Consider the following 19,129-nt stretch of genomic DNA (forward strand, 5'->3'; position numbering starts at 1 on the left):
AAAAAATAAGTATATATATTTTTTAATAATTATTATTCAAAAAAATAGTTAGTGGATTTTTTTTATTATTATCTTATTTTTAGTAACTATTTTTTAGAATAATAATAATTTTTTTTCAAAGAGTTCCCCACAGACTTAGTGGGACATGGGGCCTAGTGGAGACTAGTGAGGAATATTGCCCCCTCATGTGGTCTTCCATCTACTCAACGTAGTCGTATGCAATAGTTGGCCGTTACTCCCAAAATAGGAGTTTCTCGTGTCACGGAAGGCGCCGCCGGTGACGTGAATCCGCCTTATCTCTACGACTCCCCAACAAATCATCACTCTTGTCATAAACCATCATTAGATGCTCTTAAAACGTAATTAATTAAATCCAAAGCGACGAAACACGTGACGTTGCGTAAAACACGGACCGCAGTGGAAAAAACGAAAAGTCACGTGATGGACGAATTACACGTGATTTAACTGGGATTGGCGAAGACGGTGGCCTGACTGGGTCCAATTATTGGAGGGAGGATTGTCGATCATTCATCCATGAGTAGGCTTGGGCCCACCTCTGGGTTTTCTGCGACGGTTTTTATGAACCGGGCCGTCGAAGCTTGACGCGTTAGAGGAGAAGAGAAGAGATAAAGCTGCGATTATGGTGCGGCGCAGCTTGCAAGTCGGAAGTGCCATTTGGCGTAGCGGCGGGTTGATTCCTATCAACCAAGACGTATCGGATTTTATTTGGAGGAAAAGTCAGACATGGGAGGTGTATCGGGCGATACGGGAGGATGTACTTTAGGGTTATAACTCTAAAGTTGGATTATAACATCTTATCTTAGGTTGATTAAAATAATAATATATATATATATATATATTTATTTATATCCAATATCATATCCATATCTCCTAAAGTTAAGACATCTCACCTTACACACGAGACACACTTACTACTGTTGGTGATATATTTAAATAAAATAAATTGATAAGGTAAAAAGTCAATTTTAGAAAAATTAATGGAAAATAAAATTGTGAATATAAAAATATAGATTATTATTCAAATATTCACAATTATAAGAACTTATTCATACTCTAGATTTGACCCACACACGAAAATCTGAGTCAAACCAAGACTCGTTAGTCTAATGATCGGACTTGGAAGCAAAATAGAAGAGTTGAGTCTCTTCCTACAACTCAACTGTACTCTATTCACCTAGTCAAAAATCCGATTTGACTCACTCGAGTCATGATTCGACTTGGCAAGTTGGAAAACAATGCTTTGAACCTATGTTTAAATATATACCAAAAGTTAATAAATTTAATTATCAAATCAAGTTCGATCGGCAATAAAACGAAGCAAGTGTTATAGAAACTAATCCAACATATTTATGATTTAGTCATTAAGTAAATATATTAGGTCGTAGTTAGATTAAATTTTGCCACCCTTGTAAAATACTTGTTATTACGTATAAATTATATTTTATATTAACATATATTAGTTTATTATAGAATGAATTAATCAATCAAATAAAAATTATACTTACAAGCAAAATGTATTTTTATTTATCTAAATATATATTTTCCACTATTTTTTATTATTTTTAAAAGGGCCATATAAAATTTAGAATGTAAATAAAAAAATGAATAATAATTTAGAATTTTTTATTAATTAGGACTAATTAAGATGGTGGGACAAGGCACGACGTGAGTCCAACTCAAACGGATCGGCATCGATTCCTGTAAAAGAGAAGACACGGTGTCAAATGGAGACTTGAATTACCCTATCGAAACATCTGAGTCTGACTCATCCGAGTAGACTTGATAAGACACGTTAAGCAAGGGTTTATTACTAAGACCCATCTAACCGATCTAAGTCGTTTTAAGTTGGGACTCAAATGTCGTCCGAGTTAGACCGAGTCTAATGAGTTCACAAGTCTAATTGAGGACGAGTTAAGTATGGCAAATTTCGGGATCGAGGCAAAAACAACGGTCGTACATGGACAAGTTCGGCTTGGCTCGACTCGACTCGACTCCGTGGCTTAGTATCCGACAAAGAGAAAACGGGTCCCAGTTAGTAGCGGGGTGACCCACAAGCTGGTATGTGCAGGGCGGCTGAAGTGGACTGGCGCTGTTGTCGGCACAGGTCCGCCTTTGCCGTTGGAACGAGACACAACCACATTCCCGCCGTCGTTCAGGATTCAACGTAAACTTCCAAATCTTCGTTACGGAGATTCGGAGAAAAACAGCGAAGAGAGCAAGGAAGAAGGAGCGAGTTACGCACACAAGTAGGTAATAATCTTCACTTAACAGTACAGGAAATTTGCGAGTCAAACGCAAGACCTCGACTCGATACGTTAAAGAAGCGGTTGGTGATCTCAGTCCGTCTTAGTTAGGTGAAACCATGAAAACCATGTCGATTTTTCTGACCTTCCCAGGCGCCTTGTTCCCATTATTAATATTTCTATTCCGGGTTTTAATTTATTCAGCACTTTGTCCGCATCAGCTGATGGTTTATTCGGTATTCTAGAACCCGGTGCTGTTGTTGATTACGTCTCTATATCTCGAATTATTTTTCTACTTGACTATGGATTGGGGAAAACGATAAAGAAACAAAAGGGAGTAATGGGGGTTTCTCGGAAACGAAGGTTTGGACTTATGTGAATTGCTGCTCAGAAATTGGTTTCCCGGTTGACGGGTTTGTTGTCCCTGGTGGAAGACGGTCTCGGACTTGGCTGAAGCGTGGAGAGTGAGGGTGATAAGGAGGCGAAGGGGAGCAGAGGTCGGTGAAGGAGAAGTTGATTTGGTGAGAGCAAAAAGTTTATATTTATGTTGTTTTATTGTTCTTCTTCTCTGCAGGTGACGTGAGAGGATTTGACGGTTCTCGTGATTTACTTAAGGATAACGCGGTCTGATTCTTCACTTATCTGCTTGCAAATTGGATTTCCTTCTCTGAGTCGGATTCTGGTCTCCCATTAAAGATCTGGGACTCAACTTGTTGTTTATTTATTTTGGCGATTTGCCATTCCGTCAAAGTCAACATTAGGAAAGTAAGATTTTTCTTTGGATTTGGTTTTCTATCCTTTGAGGCTCTTTGGATTGGAGGGAGGTCTACTCTTTAAGTTTACAAACTTTCATATTTCAAGGAGAAATTTGTATCGTTGCTGGTATTGTTTTCTGGGGTCTCTCTCCTAAGGTATTTCTGCTTTCGTTTGTTGAAGTCTCGTTTCCGATTAAAGGTGCAAGCAATATGAAGGGAAAAGGAGGGGCAGCTTCGAGCTACTTTGTATTGAATACAGGAGCGAAAATCCCTACTGTAGGACTAGGAACATGGCAGAGCGGTGGAGATCTCTGCATCGAGGCTGTGAAAACAGCCTTAAAGGTGGGCTACCGGCACATAGATTGTGCACATCTTTATGGGAACGAAGCTGAAGTTGGCCAGGCCTTAGCTGAGGCTTTTTCTGGGGGCCTCAAGAGAGAAGAGGTGTTTTTGACTTCTAAGCTATATTTCGCAATGAATTCATACAAGAGAATCGAAAACTCTGTCAGATTTTCTCTTCAGAGCCTTGGTGTTTCATATTTGGATCTGTATCTGGTACATTGGCCTGGGAGTTCAGCATTTGGGGATGCCACAGATCCTCCTTCAAAGGCTGGAACTGAGTACAGGCAGTTCTCTAATCGATTGAAGCCCCTCTGGCAAGCCATGGAAGCTCTCATCAAAACGGGTCTCGTTCGTGCTATTGGTGTTAGTAATTTCAGTATCGAGCAGATAGAAGAGCTGCTCCAGTTTGCTAAGATTGTCCCTGCTGTAAATCAGGTAATTCAAACACCAGTTTTTAATTTATTGATCTGCTATTTTCAGTAGTTTTCTGTTTTTGGAACTTGAGATTACTACTAGAACTGAAAGTAGACTACAACAATTGTAAAATTCGATGATAAAGAAATGTATACAAACACATTTCATTTTTTTTCTCTTTGTTAGGTGAGAAAAATGAGAAGAAAAGTTAATGGGTTATAAGGTTGAGCAATACCTCTTTCAAGTGGCTAGTCATTTTGGGATGGAATTGGTTTCAATCTAAAAAACTCAATATAGTATCAGAGCAGGTTGTGTGTGAGGGCTAAATCCTAGTTTGTACCCACCAAGTTATCTATGTGCCGTGGGCTCCATGAGGTTGAAGCCTAAATGTTGTGGGCTCCATGAGGTAGGAATCTGTGTATTGTGAGCTCTATGAGGTAGGAATTTGTGTATTTGTGAGTTCTATGAGGTAGGAATCTGTGTATTGTGAGCTCTATGAAGTAGGAGTTTGTGTGTTGTGAGCTCCATGTGGTAGGAGTCTGTGTTCCTCATTAAGAGTCTTTGTAGCCCATTAGATGGTTTGTACCCACATCTCAGGTCCTTCATGTGTAGGCCTAGACGTGAGGGGGAGTGTTGAATGAGAAGAAATCCCACATTGAAAAAATGAGAAGAAAATTTAATGGGTTATAAGGTTGAGCAATAGGCCTCGTACCTAGCTAGTCATTTTGGGATGGAACTGGGTTTAACCCAAAAAACTCAACATTCTTTCTACAAACACATTCCACTTGTCGTTCCTGCTTTTGGATTTGTATAGCTGTCTCGTTCAATAAGAACCTTCTCTTAATGGCATGAATTAAAAGCTAGCAACAATTATGAGCTAAAAATCACAACAGTAGTAGTTCCTGCTTTTATCTCCAACAGTAATTAAAAGCTAGCTGTAGTGCTGATCTATCCTATTTTTGGATCTACGTTCATCGATATAATTCTGACTGTAGCAAGCTTCTGCAATTGACATGCATTTTGAGTGGAGGATCCCTTTTGAGCTTTTCTTTCCCTGCTTAGTCTTTATCTCATTTCTCAATGTTTTCATCATATGTTTGTTGTTTTAATTCGGACTTTCTCGTGGTGATAAATTTTCTTCGGCGTAATTTTTTGACTGAAGAAATGCTTGGTTCTTTAGGTGGAGTTGCATCCTTTTTGGAGGCAAGATGAGCTAGTAAAATTCTGTAAATTGAAGGGTATCCATGTCTCAGCTCATACACCCTTAGGTGTTCCAACAGCAAATCCAGCTCAATCTGAGAGCGCTCTTGGAGAAGATGAACTTGGAACTCCTAGAATATCATTTGGAAGGTCCAGATCAGTACATGGACCTATGCTAAAACTGAATGTTGTTGAAGATATTGCAGAAAGGCATAAAAAGACTCCAGAGCAGGTATTGATCCATTTCTTTGTTGGAAGTGTTTATTTAATTTGTTGTTATATGTCTTTAGCCTCTTATCTTTTTGTTCTCCTGCAAGCATTTGTGTCCCATTGGCCCAAGTATAAGTAAAAAGAAGAAGATTTATCTGATCCAACTGATACCTTTTTTATTATTTTATGAATTTAGAAAAGCCAATGATGTTCTTAACGAGAGATAAGCTTACTGACTACTGTGCACTCACTGGGTTTTGTCTGTGGTAGGTTATTCTGCGATGGGGTGTGCAGCGAGGAACCAGCGTTCTACCTTGCAGCCTGAACCCAGAGCGGATAAGAAAGAATATAGACATTTTCAGTTGGTCACTCTCAGAGGACCAATGGAATCAACTGAACAAAATTGAACTACAGGTTGGTCTTTTTGGGAACGGGCCCATGATCAGTCGCTCTGAGAGTGGAGGCTTCAAGTCAGGAAAGGGAGGACCGCTCCAAGCTGTGAGTGAGACAGACGATGACACAGAATCAAATTACCAATAACTTGTTGTAGTTTCTTCATGAATACTGACAATCTGAATACATATTCATTTTCGTTGTTACTGGTTGTTTCAATTGTTTTCTTTTTGGGTTGGCTCCTTTTACCTGTATATGTGACTCAAGATAATGTCGCAAGCTATTTGTGGTTTGGATACAATAGTGCAGCTACTGTTTTCACGTTCAGCTTTCTTGCTTGGTTTGTAATTTTCCTTAATTAGCATTGCTTCGGAACTTAAAGCAACCTGTCTCTCTCTCTTTTTTTTTTTTTTTTTTTCTGAAACTCTGTAGCATGTCTATCATTTGATTGTGGACAATAAGTTCGTACCTTTTCCACAGACTCAGTGGACAATCCTCATATGGAGTCCAATCAACAGAAATGAGTTCACAAACAAATCCCATGAGCATCTCCCCTTACTCTGAGGTAATTGATTAATTCTGAATTTTAGGGTATGAAGTGAGCTGTGCAGGGCTTCAAACTGAAGAGTGGCTACTTCCATATTCATGGCATTTGAAATTTTGCAACACTATAATGAGGGCCTTGAACTATACCAACTTCTATAAATGGACTTCCATTTCATATGTTCAGGCCAGAAAAAAATTATTTATAATTACTGGTTGCTTCTCATCTGACTGAACTAATGAAAAAAGAACCATGGGATGGCCCAGAAAAAGACTATAATTACTGATTGCTTCTCTTCTGACTGAACTAATGAAAAAAGAACCATGGCTTGACGACTGAAGTTGGCCAACTAAAATGAGAGTTTAGTTAGTTTTTAAAAGCAATATCTGTAGTGTAAGCCACCGATAGCAAGGACTGAAGAAAACAACCAGATCAGTAGATCAAAGTAACTACTTTTAATACTTTTTTTTGCTTCGCTTTCTTTTGAGGTCTTCCAGAGTAACTTAAAATTGGGGCGTTTTAACCAAGTACTCATTTTAACTTCAATAGAGAAGATCAAATTTTCTGCAGCATCTCCAATAAGAGGTCTTCACCAGCAATGTGTAGACAGCCCAACTGTTTTTTTCTCTTTCAATAAATGATGAATTTAAAAGTGAAATAAGAATAAATGGTGAACTTAAAAACCCTTCAACCGAGGTAATAGATAACCTCCTTCAGACCAGAATGAAGAAACTGCAAAAGAAAAGAAGAAAGGGAAGTGAAAGTTCAATCGTGCCTCCTCGCTAGGGAGCACCCTTTTAAACCAGTGATTTTTCTTCTCCCTTTCAGTTGTTTGGGATCTTCTGTATTTCCTCTTATATATTGTAATCTCTTCTTTCTCTTAATATGATCTCCTTCTCACTGTCTTTAAGAAAAAGATAACTCAAGTACAGGGAAGAATCTCTGAAGGGTTTAAGGAACACAATCAATTGGTTCCCATAATAAGTATAATACAGAAGCAAATTTCCAAGTAAAATGAAGTTCTTAGCTTGTGATCATGTTAATAACACTGAGATGTATTAATAGCAGCCAGTAGGCCAGAGGGTGAAGATGGTAGTTTCCAAACCCTGTTCAATTAGAAATGCATAATTGGATAATTTTTTTGCTTCATCACCACAAATATTTGGACTATTTATTCATAGATGTGTAAACTCAGGAAAAATACTTCTGTACATAAGGTGGACTGTACACATCTTTCTCTACACTGAAATGTGAAATTCTAGAGTGTAAGAACAGGGTTTGGAAAAACATCTATTCTCATTTCAGAAATCCAAAACGAAGAGATTCATGGTACTCAGCAAAGAAACAGATCGAGACCATGTATCAGTTATTACTGAATGACACTGGTTGCTTGTTGCCAAGTGCTCCAAGTTGCATTCGAACAGCACTGAACTGTAATTTCTGATTTGGTCAGTTCAGTCATCAACCCCAATATTGTCAAGCCACAAAACCATCTGTTGAACTAGAGGTCTCCACTTGGGTCACTCGTTTAAGCACAGATACGCAATCTGGAACACCTGTGACAACTGCTTTTCATTCTCCTTATTATTGATAAATGGGTCGAATACTTCCTTTTCTCTTTTCCCTGTCTTCATCTGAAGTGCCCATGACACCAACCTCTCTGCAACCTCTTGGCTGTTCTTACCAGTAACAAGCTCCGAAAGAACTACCCACTGAAAGTTCTCTTTCAGTATTAGCCATTGTTCGACTGAGGCTCTTGGAACATACAGAAACACAGAAGCCAGAAGAATTAACAGTTCCCAAAGAAGTAAAGGCAAAAACCATACAAGGAAACAATTCCTACACAATGACTTCTGCACAGGTATACCAAATCTTCCAATTAAGTTGTCACAGACCTTAGAGCATTTGAAAAGAACCCATCAGTTTGGTGGAGACCGGACCACTAAGCCGGTTGGGTCCAATCAGCCCCACCCACGACCAAGACCGTCTAGACTTTCGTTGGCCCGCTATACACGGGACATTTGAGTTTCGGCTTTTGACCATCGAAAGAATTCCCGCACTACACGAAATTTGAAACCTATCTGACACGCCACGTGGCAGGTCATTTTCCCCCCAACGCTTTCGTTGCTTCGCTCATGCCACCTAAAAGCGAAAACTCGTAATTACCCCTACTCGTTCAAAATCTCTCCCAAGGCGTTGTGATCTTTTTGTAATTTACTAGGTAGCCTGCCGCCGGAAACATCGTTGACACGAGTGAAAAAAACAATCCACGTGGAAGGAAGGTGAAATCCGACGAGGGCGTGACACGTCATTCGCCTTGTGAAATTCGTTACTTCGATATTTTACGAATCCACCCTTCCAAATTTCCAAATGGACATCACCTGAATTCTTACAAATTTGCTTTATTGTTCAAGATTGGATAAAAAATCAAAATCCCATTGACTCGACCGGGTTTACTGGTTTAATGGATGAACAAACTCAACTCAATCAACCGAGTCATTGAGTCATAAAGAGAAATTCTCTTGAAAGAGGGCACGAGGCGATTGTTCCCCTCAAATTCAACTGGATCTTGTCACTCGGTGACCCTGTGATGCACTCAATAGGGTTTGGTCGTCTCACCGAAACCGATTTTAATTATATCGGTTGTTCTAGATTAAAAGTTTTATTTCGCAGTACCCAATCCGATGGTTACGATTTTATAAATATGGGTCCCACGAGACTGACGACCCAGATCGAATATCTGAGGAGGTACATTGTCAGGCCATGGCCGGCGATTTAGCGGGGTATCCAGAATTCAAATAGGGATATTTTAGTCATTTAAATTGAATACTCAAATGAGGCAAGATAATCTGTGCAGCCAATCGCCGGCGGGAGGCGCGCGTAATGGCGGTTTCGATTTTCTCTCTTTTCCTCTTTTATTTTTATCTGATGATTTTTTTTTTCCCAGAGGAATCGGAGTCCACGTCAAGAAATGATTTGACCCATTCTTCTTCTTCTTCTTCCTCAAATCTTTCGTTTTTTCTATTTCGTTTCTTTCGATTTTCTCCTTCTCTGCATTTCAACCATAAAAACCTCCCGCTTTGTCTGGTTTCCCTCATAGTCCAAAGCTTTCGGTTTTTCCTTCCTTTTCCATGGTCTCTTTGTAGCTTTCTTTTACCCGATTTTTCTTTTGGGGCGCGAATGATGGAGAGGCCGAGTGAGGAGACGAAGAGCATGGCGGTTCTCGACGTGGGGAGTCCGGCAGGGAACGGGGTTTTGGACGGAGACGGGAAAGAAGAAAAAGAGGAGGGAAATCGATTTGGGAATCGTTTCGAGGAGCAAGGTCGTGAAGTTCACGGCAGTGGAGAGGAGGAGCTTACGCGTTTGGATCGACTGGAGAATCGTCTGTCCGGGAAAGAAGGTATGACGGAACAGAGTCGAGCGGAGAGTCGTCTTCCTGGCGGCCGAGAACCAGGTGAGGACGAGGTGGACGAAGCTCTTAGCGACGGGAATCTCTCCGACGTTGATATCGGAAACGAGGAACCGGACACGGAGAAGCCTCTTGAAGCGCTAACGGAGACTAACGGTTGCGACGAGAAGGTCGCCGGAGACCTTCCATTGAACGGCGCACCTGATGTCTTCTGGTCTCCATCTCACTTCCCTCAGCCAAATCCGCCTCCCGGTATCGTGAAGCCGGAGTCGAACGGCGATGCTCACCGTATGATGGATCGATCCCTGTCCGATCGCGGCCAGAACGATGTAACTTCGCTCGGCAAGTATTTCCGAGATCGCAGCAACAGCTTCTCCACCGCTCTCAAGAAACGAATCTCCTCCTTCAAAGAGGGCGCGGAGCAGCAGAAAGATTCCTCGGAGTTCACCGAAATTCATCTCCACGGGCTCAAAGTCACCGTACAGCTCAAACAGGAGGATGACTTCAAGGGCCGCATAAGCTTTTTCTCGAGATCAAACTGCAGAGACTGCAGCGCAGTTCGGACCTTCTTCCGCGACAAGGGACTCAAATTCGTGGAAATCAACATCGATGTTTTCCCCGGAAGAGAAAAGGAGCTGATCGAACGGACGGGCTCATCCATGGTGCCGCAGATTTTCCTCAACGAAAAACTACTAGGAGGCTTAACGGTACTGAATTCGCTGAGAAACAGCGGCGAGTTCGACAAGAAGGTGAAGGAGATTGCCGGCAAGAGGTGCCCGGACAGCGCTCCAAGCCCGCCGGTGTACGGCTTCGACGACGACCAGGAGGAGGAGCGGACGGACGAGATGGTGGGCATCGTGAGGCTGCTGAGGCAGAGATTGCCGATACAGGATCGATTGACGAAGATGAAGATCGTGAAGAACTGTTTCTCCGGGAGGGAGATGGTGGAGGCGATCATTCAGCACTTGGATTGCGGCCGTAAAAAGGTGAGTTTTCAGATTTTTTTCCTTATTATTATTATTATAATCTTTGACAAAAAATAAAATCACTATCTACGTGAGAAGCTATTGAGACGCGCTTCATTATGGAAATTAAATGTTTAAATATCGGGCTTCTGAAAGCTAAGGGTCTCTTCATAGCAACGCCATTATCTCCTTTGATTTTCTTGTAATTAATCTTGGATTTGAGATATTAATTACTCTTTAATTACCCACATTGTCTCCATTAATCTGCTTATCAATATAATTAAATTTGTAGTATTTTAGGATAATTTTTAAATAGCCCCTTTTATATTTTCAAGAATGATTTAATCACTATTTAATATTTTTGCCTGCTTTCAGTCTATTTTCTCTGTTGTAATCACTGCCTAATTGTTTAAATATTGAAGAGACTCTGTAGTTTTAAACCAATTGCAGAAGGTTGACCACTGTTCCTCTTTTGTTTAAATTCTGCGATCTTGGTCGAATCGTCTAGCGGTTATTAAACCCGCATCCAGAGCCGGGATTTTGGTTGAATCGAAGCAGCGCCACGCGCTTTGCTTTAATTTGTGGGCTCATGTTCTTTTATGACGATTGTATTATATAATAATGGAGCTTCCCGGTTTTTAATGGTGGAATTGAGTGAATCATGCTGTCATTTAGAAACAAAATCATGCAGCATGATGTCGTTCCATGGTTTAGAGTCTTCAGAGTAGAGACGATATAATGGATTCCCAAAGCTTCAAGCTGGGCTGCTGATTACTGAACCTCCTCCCTTTGTGATGATTAATGGGGTCTCTTTCTTTTTCCTTTTTTTTTTTTTTTTTTTAATTCTTTTGGTCGGATTACTGTTTCTGTTGATGTAGGCGGTAGAGATTGGGAAGGTTCTTGCGAGGAAGCATTTCATCCATCATGTGTTCAGGTGATTGTTTGGTTTGAAGAGCTTCTTTTCTATCGATTGGACGGTTGGTGACAGTTACAGAGTCGTCTTTGTGATATGATCAGGGAAAACGACTTCGAAGATGGTAACCACTTGTATCGATTCCTCGAGCACGAACCCACCATTCCCAGATGCTTCAATTTCAGAGGAATGACCAATGACGAGGAGCCGAAGCTTGCAGCGGCTGTTGGCCGGAAGCTCACCAAGATAATGTCCGCCGTACTGGAGGCTTACGCTTCCGACGACCGGCGTCATGTCGATTACGCCAGGATCAGCAAGAGCGAGGAGTTCCGCAGGTACTGAGAAGAATTAAACGGAGTTAAAAAAAGTTAAAATTCGTGGTGGGTGAGTGCTGAATTGTTCTCGTTGGGCAGGTATGTGAATTTAGCTCAAGATCTGCAACGAGTGAACGTTGCAGAGCTGTCGCAGAACGAGAGGCTGGCTTTCTTCCTCATCCTGTACAACGCCATGGTTATCCATGCCGTGATCAGGGTGGGAAGCCCGGAAGGGGTGATTGATCGAAGGACGTTCTACGGTGATTTCCATTACATTATCGGGGGGTACCCTTATTCCCTCACGACCATCAAGAACGGGATCCTCAGATCGAACAGAAGGCAACCCTATTCCCTGACCCGGCCGTTCGGCGCCGGCGACAAGAGACTGCAGGTGATTCGGATTCTCCTTCTCTAATGGCATCCATATATAATCATGATAAATTTGATTAAATGTCTCCCTCTAAATAATAAACACAGCATTGTTCATTCATGCGAATTATTAACAGATCAGCATGTTTCCATTGGATGTTTCAGGTGGCTCTCCCAAAGGTGAACCCGTTGATACACTTCGGCCTCTGCAACGGAACGAGGTCGAGCCCAACAGTGCGAATCTTCTCAGCCGAAGGGATCGAGGCGGAGCTTAGATTCGCAGCCAGAGAATTCTTCCTGGGGCGTGGAATCGAAATAGACCTGGTGAAGCGGATTGTGTATCTCACGAGGATAATCAAATGGTAGCCATTTGTTCCATCTTCCTCTCACAGCTCTCCATTTTCCTAATTACCATGAAATTTGACCTGTTTTGATTGATTTCTTGCAGGTATAACGTCGATTTTGTAGAGCAGAAAGAGATTCTTAAATGGATAATCGATTACTTGGATGCGTCCAAAGCTGGACTTTTGACCCATCTGTTGAGGGACGGGGGTCCTGTTAGTATCGTCTACCAAGACTATGACTGGTCCTTGAACACTTAAAAAAGATTAAAAAAAAAAGACGAATTGCTACACAAACTGCCGGATTGATTGGAAGAGGAAGACGATGACAGCGGAGGAAGACGAACTGCTACACAAACTGTTTCCAGGTTGAAACGATCTAGTAATTAATCATCCGTATACGGTCTCAATTGGTTGGGAGCAAATGCCTGTAATCGATGTAAGTAAAAATGAGGCATTTATAGGTGTTGCATTATTCTTTAGCTCGATCTATTTTTGATTAATGGGGTGGCATTTGTTCTGATTCAGTGATTATCAAGCTTTTGAGTTGATCAGAAGGTGCTTCAAATCTGTGTACTTAATTATTTTAATTTTCCTCGTTTAATCGTCAAATGGTATCGGAGCACAAGTATTTGATAAGAAAACTATGATTTTTGTCGGTAGTTAAGGAGGAATCATGGAACCGTAAATCTTGTGATGATCAATAATTTACACTTTGAACAAGAATTAGTGATTTAGAACAGAGGCAGGAGATTTTTCAGGTCCATGCTAAGTTCTAGGTTACTCATTGTTTGAGCTTAGGAGAAAAAGTTTCTGCCTTTCCATCTTCCTCTGATTTTAGTTACCATTTAACATGTCTTTTAGATGCAGAATAAAATATTGATGGGGATCTATCAGTTCCTAATGAGGACAATCCCACTGGTAGAGAATCATGAAAGTGATGACATTCAGGTAGAAATGTTGAACAAGATCTATATGAAGGCTTCTGAGGTAAGTGCTAGCAGCCAAAATATCTGATTCTGCAAATTTAAATCCTCAAATAACCTTTGTTATGAGCTGTTCCTTTTGAACTTGATCAAACCAAGACTAGAATTGGCATAATCTTTATCTTGGAGGCTGAGCCTCTTACCTGTTGTTCTCAACTATTTTCTGTAATGATAAAGAGTTCATAATTTCAAAACAAAGGTGGCTATATCATCAGATAACCAGCCTAACACGGGCTAGAGACAAAAGAAAACTACATTCAGATAGCAGTTTTAGAACCACAAGGTGGAAGTGGAGTGCCATTGTCTGTTGCCTGATTTTTACTACAGGAACGTTGTCATTCTTTGGCATCCAAAGCAGTATCTGTTGAAGTAGCTCCTCAGAAAACTTTACTCCTGAAATTCTGAGCTTGAGTCTTGGATAAAGGACAGGATGGCTCTAAACTGTCATCTGTGACTGCAGAGCCAACTGGTTATAGCTCTTGGTTAGATTTTAAGTACTTCGACTTTCATGGATGCTAAGGTTGTAACAGTGCAGCAAGTATTTGAGTAAAAGCATTAATGAAAGAAGCATTTTGGATTATGTAACAAAATGATGATACAAGAGCGAAAAGGTAGCCTCCATGGTGGCCTTTGTGGTACTAGAAATCTGATCCATAACAATTCTATAATATAATGTAGGTGAATTTGCTCAAAACCAGTTGCTCCATTGCTATAGAGGCAGCTGCAGACAGAAATCCAAAAAAAATAATTTCTAGGTTGATTTGAACACCCAAGTGAAAAGCTTGCCGACGAGAAAAGTCTGGAGAACACCACATGATGGAGGCTATAATTGATTAAACAAGGAAAGAGAGAGAGAGAAAACCCAGAAAAGCTCGAGCTCAAAAGACTTATATTCTTAAAGAAAGAAGAAGGATCCAAATGGAAAACAGTGGTCTTGTCTTCTGTCCAACTCTGCCTCTCAACAAGTGCCATAAACATGTCAAATTTCATATTTTTCTCCTGTTCTGGGAGACAGGTTCATGATCTCTAATCTCCATTTTGAACGATATTAATCACACTGTTGGACGAATCAGTAATCCGTTTTAGAATGCAAAACACCCATTCATTCAAAACAACAAATTAGAACAGAAAAAATATATTTCTGCAGGGATATGAGGAAACCTACAACAAGAAATTCTCCGGGCAAAATCGAAATCGAAATCAATCTCTCTCGGAAAAGCTGTGATGATCGGAATCATGCACCCTCGGCAAACTCTGGACAGTGTCGGACCATCTTCCTGGGGAATGATCACTACCGTTGGAGGAAACTTGAGCTTCTCCTCTTGCCTCTCTGATCATCCTCAACACCTCTTTCATGGCGGGGCGGTTATCCACCACCAGTGTAACGCAACTGACAGCAATATTCAGTAAGGAAGTGAGTTTATCCTCATTAGCCTCGTTCCCGGATGCCGGGTCGTCTCCGGACTCGGTCTCCTCCTCCCTCACTGAACGAACCCACCTCGGGATGTCAGCACCGTGCTCCTGAACAAGGTCCTGAAATGGGGTTTTCCCGGTCAGGAGTTCGAGTAGGAGGACGCCGAAGCTGTAAACGTCTGATTGCTGTGTGAAGGATTTCCGAGGAGGTCGGCACTCCGGGGCACAGTAGAAGATTGAAGAAGCACGAACACCACCTTCTTCGTATGAATCCGGAGATTGGAATACGTAAAGCCCATAATCAGTGAGACAGGACTCGAAGTCTGAGCGTAAGAGAACGTTCGAGGATTTGAGGTTCCCATGGATTAGTCCTGTGGTTTCATGAAGATAAACTAAACCTGCAGCCAGATCCTCCGCAATTTTGAGACAGGAAGTCCAGTGAAGTGGCTTTCCTGCACCAGCTGGTTTTGACCCTGCAATTTGAACAAAAAGAGATTGCGAGTTCCTTTGAGTATGAAGGATTTGTAAAGAGCTTATACCATTCCACTGTTGTCTCAGTCACTGATCACGAAGGGAACCGAGAAAAAGCACGCAGAAGAAGGAGAAAACTCCATGCGAGATCTGGGAATGTGGAGTCTGAATCGAGAAGAATGTGTAGCGTTTTGCAAGAATCTTTCAGGGGGAAAGCAAAAGCTGGATGAGTCGTCATTGACGAGTCCTTATCGAAGAAGAACATAATCTCGCGCGAGTTCTCGAGCAGATTAACGACAATTGTTTAGTTTAGGTAAAAAAGTTTCAGAAACCAAGAAGAAGATGACACCTGAGAGAACTGTTCCAGCGGACTGGTTTTCAAAGCAAGAAGATACGATGACCCCGCCGAGATCAGGCCCAATGTCGGTATTTCCAGGCCACCACTCCCCGTTATCATGGGTCGCACGTAAACGCGCTTGGAGGGGATGACGAGGACGTATCTTAGCCGTTAAAACTACCGTTCTGGGAGATTTGACCGGTGATCAAAGGCATAAGAATCAATAATTCAACAGTACATTAGCGTGAGACGCTTCTGAGAAGCAGCTTTAAGCAGCAAGTTCGAAATGGGTGCTGAAGCGATGGGGCTTCTCAGGATCTTCTCACAATGAGCCGTCGAATAGTTGTAGTGGTAGTAGTAGTTGCAGGAAGATGGGAAGAGGAAGAAGACGTACCGTGAATGAGGGAGAAGAGACTGCCGTTGGGAAAGTAATCGTAGACCAGGAGTCGCTCTTCCTTGGCCTGAAAATAGGCCCGCAGAGGCACCAGATTGGGATGCCGGAGTCGCCCCAGAACGTCCATTTGCCGCTGGAACTCTTGCAGGTTCGGATAATTCGAGTCCTTCAATCTCTTCACCGTTACAATGAAGCCGGACTCCATGACCGCCTTGTACGTACTGCCCACAGTCCCGCGCCCAAGCGTCTCCGCCGACGCCTTCAGCAAGTCTTCCAGTGTATACAACTGCTCCACCCCTCCACAGAACACCAAGCTCCCCAGCCCCTCCGCGTCCCAAGGGAATCCCCCCTTCGCCGACGTGTTATTCCCGCCGGACGGTCCCTCCCCTCTGGTGCCGCCTGCTTCTACTCTATCAAGTCCCTTGTGTCGCGACGGTTCAGGGGTCTTTTCCCGATTGCCGCAAGATCTCCATACCAATGCGAAGCAGAGCAATGCCAACAAGAGTCCACCGATGGTTGAAACAAGGATAATGATCATTTTTCTTTTCTTGTGACTGTGTCTCTCGTCTTTGAATTGGAAAGAGCTTTTTGGGGTGGGGGAAGGAGGGAGCGCATTTTTGCCGGCGATGCAGGACTTTCGAATCTGCTCCCCGCAGAGATTGAGGTTATTCGAGAATGAGAACGAATTAAAATGGAAAAGAGCCGGGGTGACCGGAATTTCACCGGAGAGTAGATTGTTGGAAACGTTGAAGTACTTGAGGGAAGCTTGATAGAGAGGGGGAATTTCTCCAGTGAGGCGATTATCTTGCAAAAGAAGAGTGTACAGACGAGGGAGATTACTCAAAGAATCAGGAATATGTCCAGAGATTTGGTTTCCGGACAGGACGATGACTTTCAGGCGATGTAAGGTAGAAAGAGAAGTGGGGAACTCGCCTGTAAATTGGTTGTCGTTGAGGAAGAGGGACTTGAGATTAATGAGGCCGGAGAAATTGGGAATGGGGCCTGAAATCGAATTGCGCTTGAAGCTCAAAACGCGGAGTTGATCGAGCATATTTAGGCTCTTCTCTTCCAAGCTTCCCGTCAAGTTCTTGAACTCCAGAACCAGCTTGCTCACTCTTCCCCTAAGGCATTCTTTGATGCCCTGCCATCGGCAGACATCTGAGCCTTCCGGCCATGGAAGCGCATTCGATGGATCAATCGATGATTTCAGACCAAGGAGCGCTTCTGTATCGCTTGCTTTCGCAGAACCAAAGATAAACGGAAGAAGAAAGAGGAGGTAGAGGAGAAAGCACCTAGAGTGCTCCATTCAAAAGCCAACAACGAAGAAAATTTCAAGGAAAAAATCCGGTTTTTTTTTTTTTGCCCTGCTACGGGTCTCTACTTCTTCAGTCGAAGACTTCTTTCGACGGACAGCGAACTGCTGTCTTCAAACGCCATGAAGAAAATGGAACTTCCTTCCTCTTTCGTTTCTGTCCCAATTGCAGCCTTTCGTTAAAACCCATCAAGTCATCACAGTGGAAGCCATTACACACCCTTTAGCAGCTGAAATTTCACTTTTCTTCATCTTCGTACCTCTGCAAACGGCCAACAACATCGCTATCAGGCGAACCTGATGGAGGAGCGAGCCAAACGAGAACGTATTGGAAGTCAAACGGATTTGGGTCGCTTTCGGCGCTTCGAATCAGATCTGAGGATCTACAATTCCATTGACTAAGTCCGTCTCCAATCAAGCTCCAAGCAGCTATGGAAACACAGTCCAGGACAGGGCCTTCACCCGGCAACCATAGATCGCGAGCATTTACTAGGGAGCTCGATTCCATCACTATGCTGCTGCTCTACTTTTCTCATTTCTTGCTCTTGAACTCCGCAGACGAGCACAGGTTCAACGTCACTTTACTCAGAGATTGAAGGAGGGGCTGGCTTTTTCTTTTTCCGTTCCCCTCTGGTCTCCGCCGATTATTCTAAGCAATCGACATTTTTCCTTGTTTTCATAAACCCTCAAAGCCGTTGGGAAGCTTAAAACGTTTACACATCGGTGACGACAGGACCAATGCTGTAACAGAAACAAAGATACACATTGACAACCCTAGACGCCGACGGGGACGAACGCCACTCAAATGAAACTGATTAGAGCTCACACACGTCAGCCGTTTGAGCGAACGAACGTTATCTATCAACCAAACAAATCGAAGCACAAGCTCCAAAATCCGAATTAGAAATGGAGTACAGAGAAAAAGATGTCCAGACTCCAGAGAAAAACGATGAAGATTCTCCGAAGGAATTGAAATATGGAAAACGAACCAATTTCCCTCAGCTTCCGTACTCTTCCCCCAAAATGCCGTCCAAAGAGAAACAATCCAGTCTGTGACGTTCGCCGCAAAAAAAAATATTCACAGAACAAAGCAGAGCAATCACCGTAAGATCTTCAGAAGATGAAAAAAGAAACAGAAACCGACCCACGAAAACCCTATTCCGACTACCCAAAACCCTAATAATAAAAGCATCAGTAAATGGGAGATGAAAACGAAGCCGGGGTGATTTGAAGAGAAAAAGAGGTAAAACAGGGCAGGGCAGATCGTCTACCTGCCAAACTCTCAGGAAATCAGTGACTGAAATGAGAGCTCGACTGTCATCGAACAAACAGTGATGTCGAGCCGTAGGACCCTTAAGTTGACACATCAGCAGTGCGTGGCTAATCAAGAGCTTAAGGTATTGCCACGTGCACGTAACTTCCTCATAGCATCTTATGTTCAACATGTCAAATCCGGATATCTGGTTCGAGATCCGAATAAGAATTATCGGAGCTCCGATATCCGGGTAAGTCACAACCGGGTTGGTGAGTTACCCGCCGCTGAAATTGAACACGGTGAGGTCAGATCACGTGCAAAGTAGAACCCATCACGAGCATTAAAATTCAAAAGCTTTAAAGCTTAGGGAAGAAGCCACCTCACTAACCCTTTATCTGCTTTATTTCTTAAAACGAGAAAAAGCACTGGTTCGAACACAGCAAAGCTTAGAAGAATTGAAGACCGGCGGCAACAGATTTGACCTTATCTTAATTTCAATCGAATCCGCCGTCGACTTACTCCGATTCG

The 19,129-nt window shown here is 42.4% G+C and overlaps 3 protein-coding genes across 10 annotated transcripts; 2 read left to right on the plus strand and 1 right to left on the minus strand.

The window, feature by feature from the left end:
- Window positions 1–2,154: 2,154 nt before the first annotated feature.
- Window positions 2,155–5,903, plus strand: LOC137944233 (aldo-keto reductase family 4 member C10-like). Of its 8 annotated transcripts, XM_068789850.1 has the most exons (6): window positions 2,285–2,375; window positions 2,469–2,761; window positions 2,839–2,888; window positions 3,201–3,796; window positions 4,956–5,207; window positions 5,456–5,903. In XM_068789850.1, exons 4-6 carry the CDS (start codon window positions 3,230–3,232, stop codon window positions 5,723–5,725), a joined length of 1,089 nt encoding a protein of 362 aa, XP_068645951.1. In that variant the 5' UTR covers window positions 2,285–2,375; window positions 2,469–2,761; window positions 2,839–2,888; window positions 3,201–3,229; the 3' UTR covers window positions 5,726–5,903. The 8 variants fall into 8 exon arrangements, with proteins under 8 accessions (XP_068645948.1, XP_068645952.1, XP_068645949.1 ...); XM_068789847.1 differs by lacking the exons at window positions 2,285–2,375; window positions 2,839–2,888 and adding an exon at window positions 2,155–2,271 and having other exon boundaries at window positions 2,510–2,785; XM_068789844.1 differs by lacking the exon at window positions 2,839–2,888 and having other exon boundaries at window positions 2,469–2,785.
- A 3,111-nt stretch (window positions 5,904–9,014) lies between these two features.
- Window positions 9,015–13,001, plus strand: LOC137944155 (uncharacterized). The gene is made up of 6 exons (XM_068789712.1): window positions 9,015–10,517; window positions 11,375–11,430; window positions 11,514–11,744; window positions 11,823–12,114; window positions 12,258–12,454; window positions 12,541–13,001. Exons 1-6 carry the CDS (start codon window positions 9,051–9,053, stop codon window positions 12,692–12,694), a joined length of 2,397 nt encoding a protein of 798 aa, XP_068645813.1. The 5' UTR covers window positions 9,015–9,050; the 3' UTR covers window positions 12,695–13,001.
- A 1,358-nt stretch (window positions 13,002–14,359) lies between these two features.
- Window positions 14,360–18,478, minus strand: LOC137944989 (inactive leucine-rich repeat receptor-like serine/threonine-protein kinase At1g60630). The gene is made up of 2 exons (XM_068790828.1): window positions 16,035–18,478; window positions 14,360–15,305 (listed from the first exon to the last, which is right to left on the minus strand). Exons 1-2 carry the CDS (start codon window positions 17,338–17,340, stop codon window positions 14,620–14,622), a joined length of 1,992 nt encoding a protein of 663 aa, XP_068646929.1. The 5' UTR covers window positions 17,341–18,478; the 3' UTR covers window positions 14,360–14,619.
- Between the last annotated feature and the right edge of the window lie 651 nt (window positions 18,479–19,129).

Source organism: Aristolochia californica, unplaced genomic scaffold, assembly GCF_029961685.1.
Source record: "Aristolochia californica isolate CCGP_79_NKW_82.1479 unplaced genomic scaffold, dmAriCali1.0.hap1 SCAF_11, whole genome shotgun sequence".
Lineage (NCBI taxonomy): Eukaryota > Viridiplantae > Streptophyta > Magnoliopsida > Piperales > Aristolochiaceae > Aristolochia > Aristolochia californica.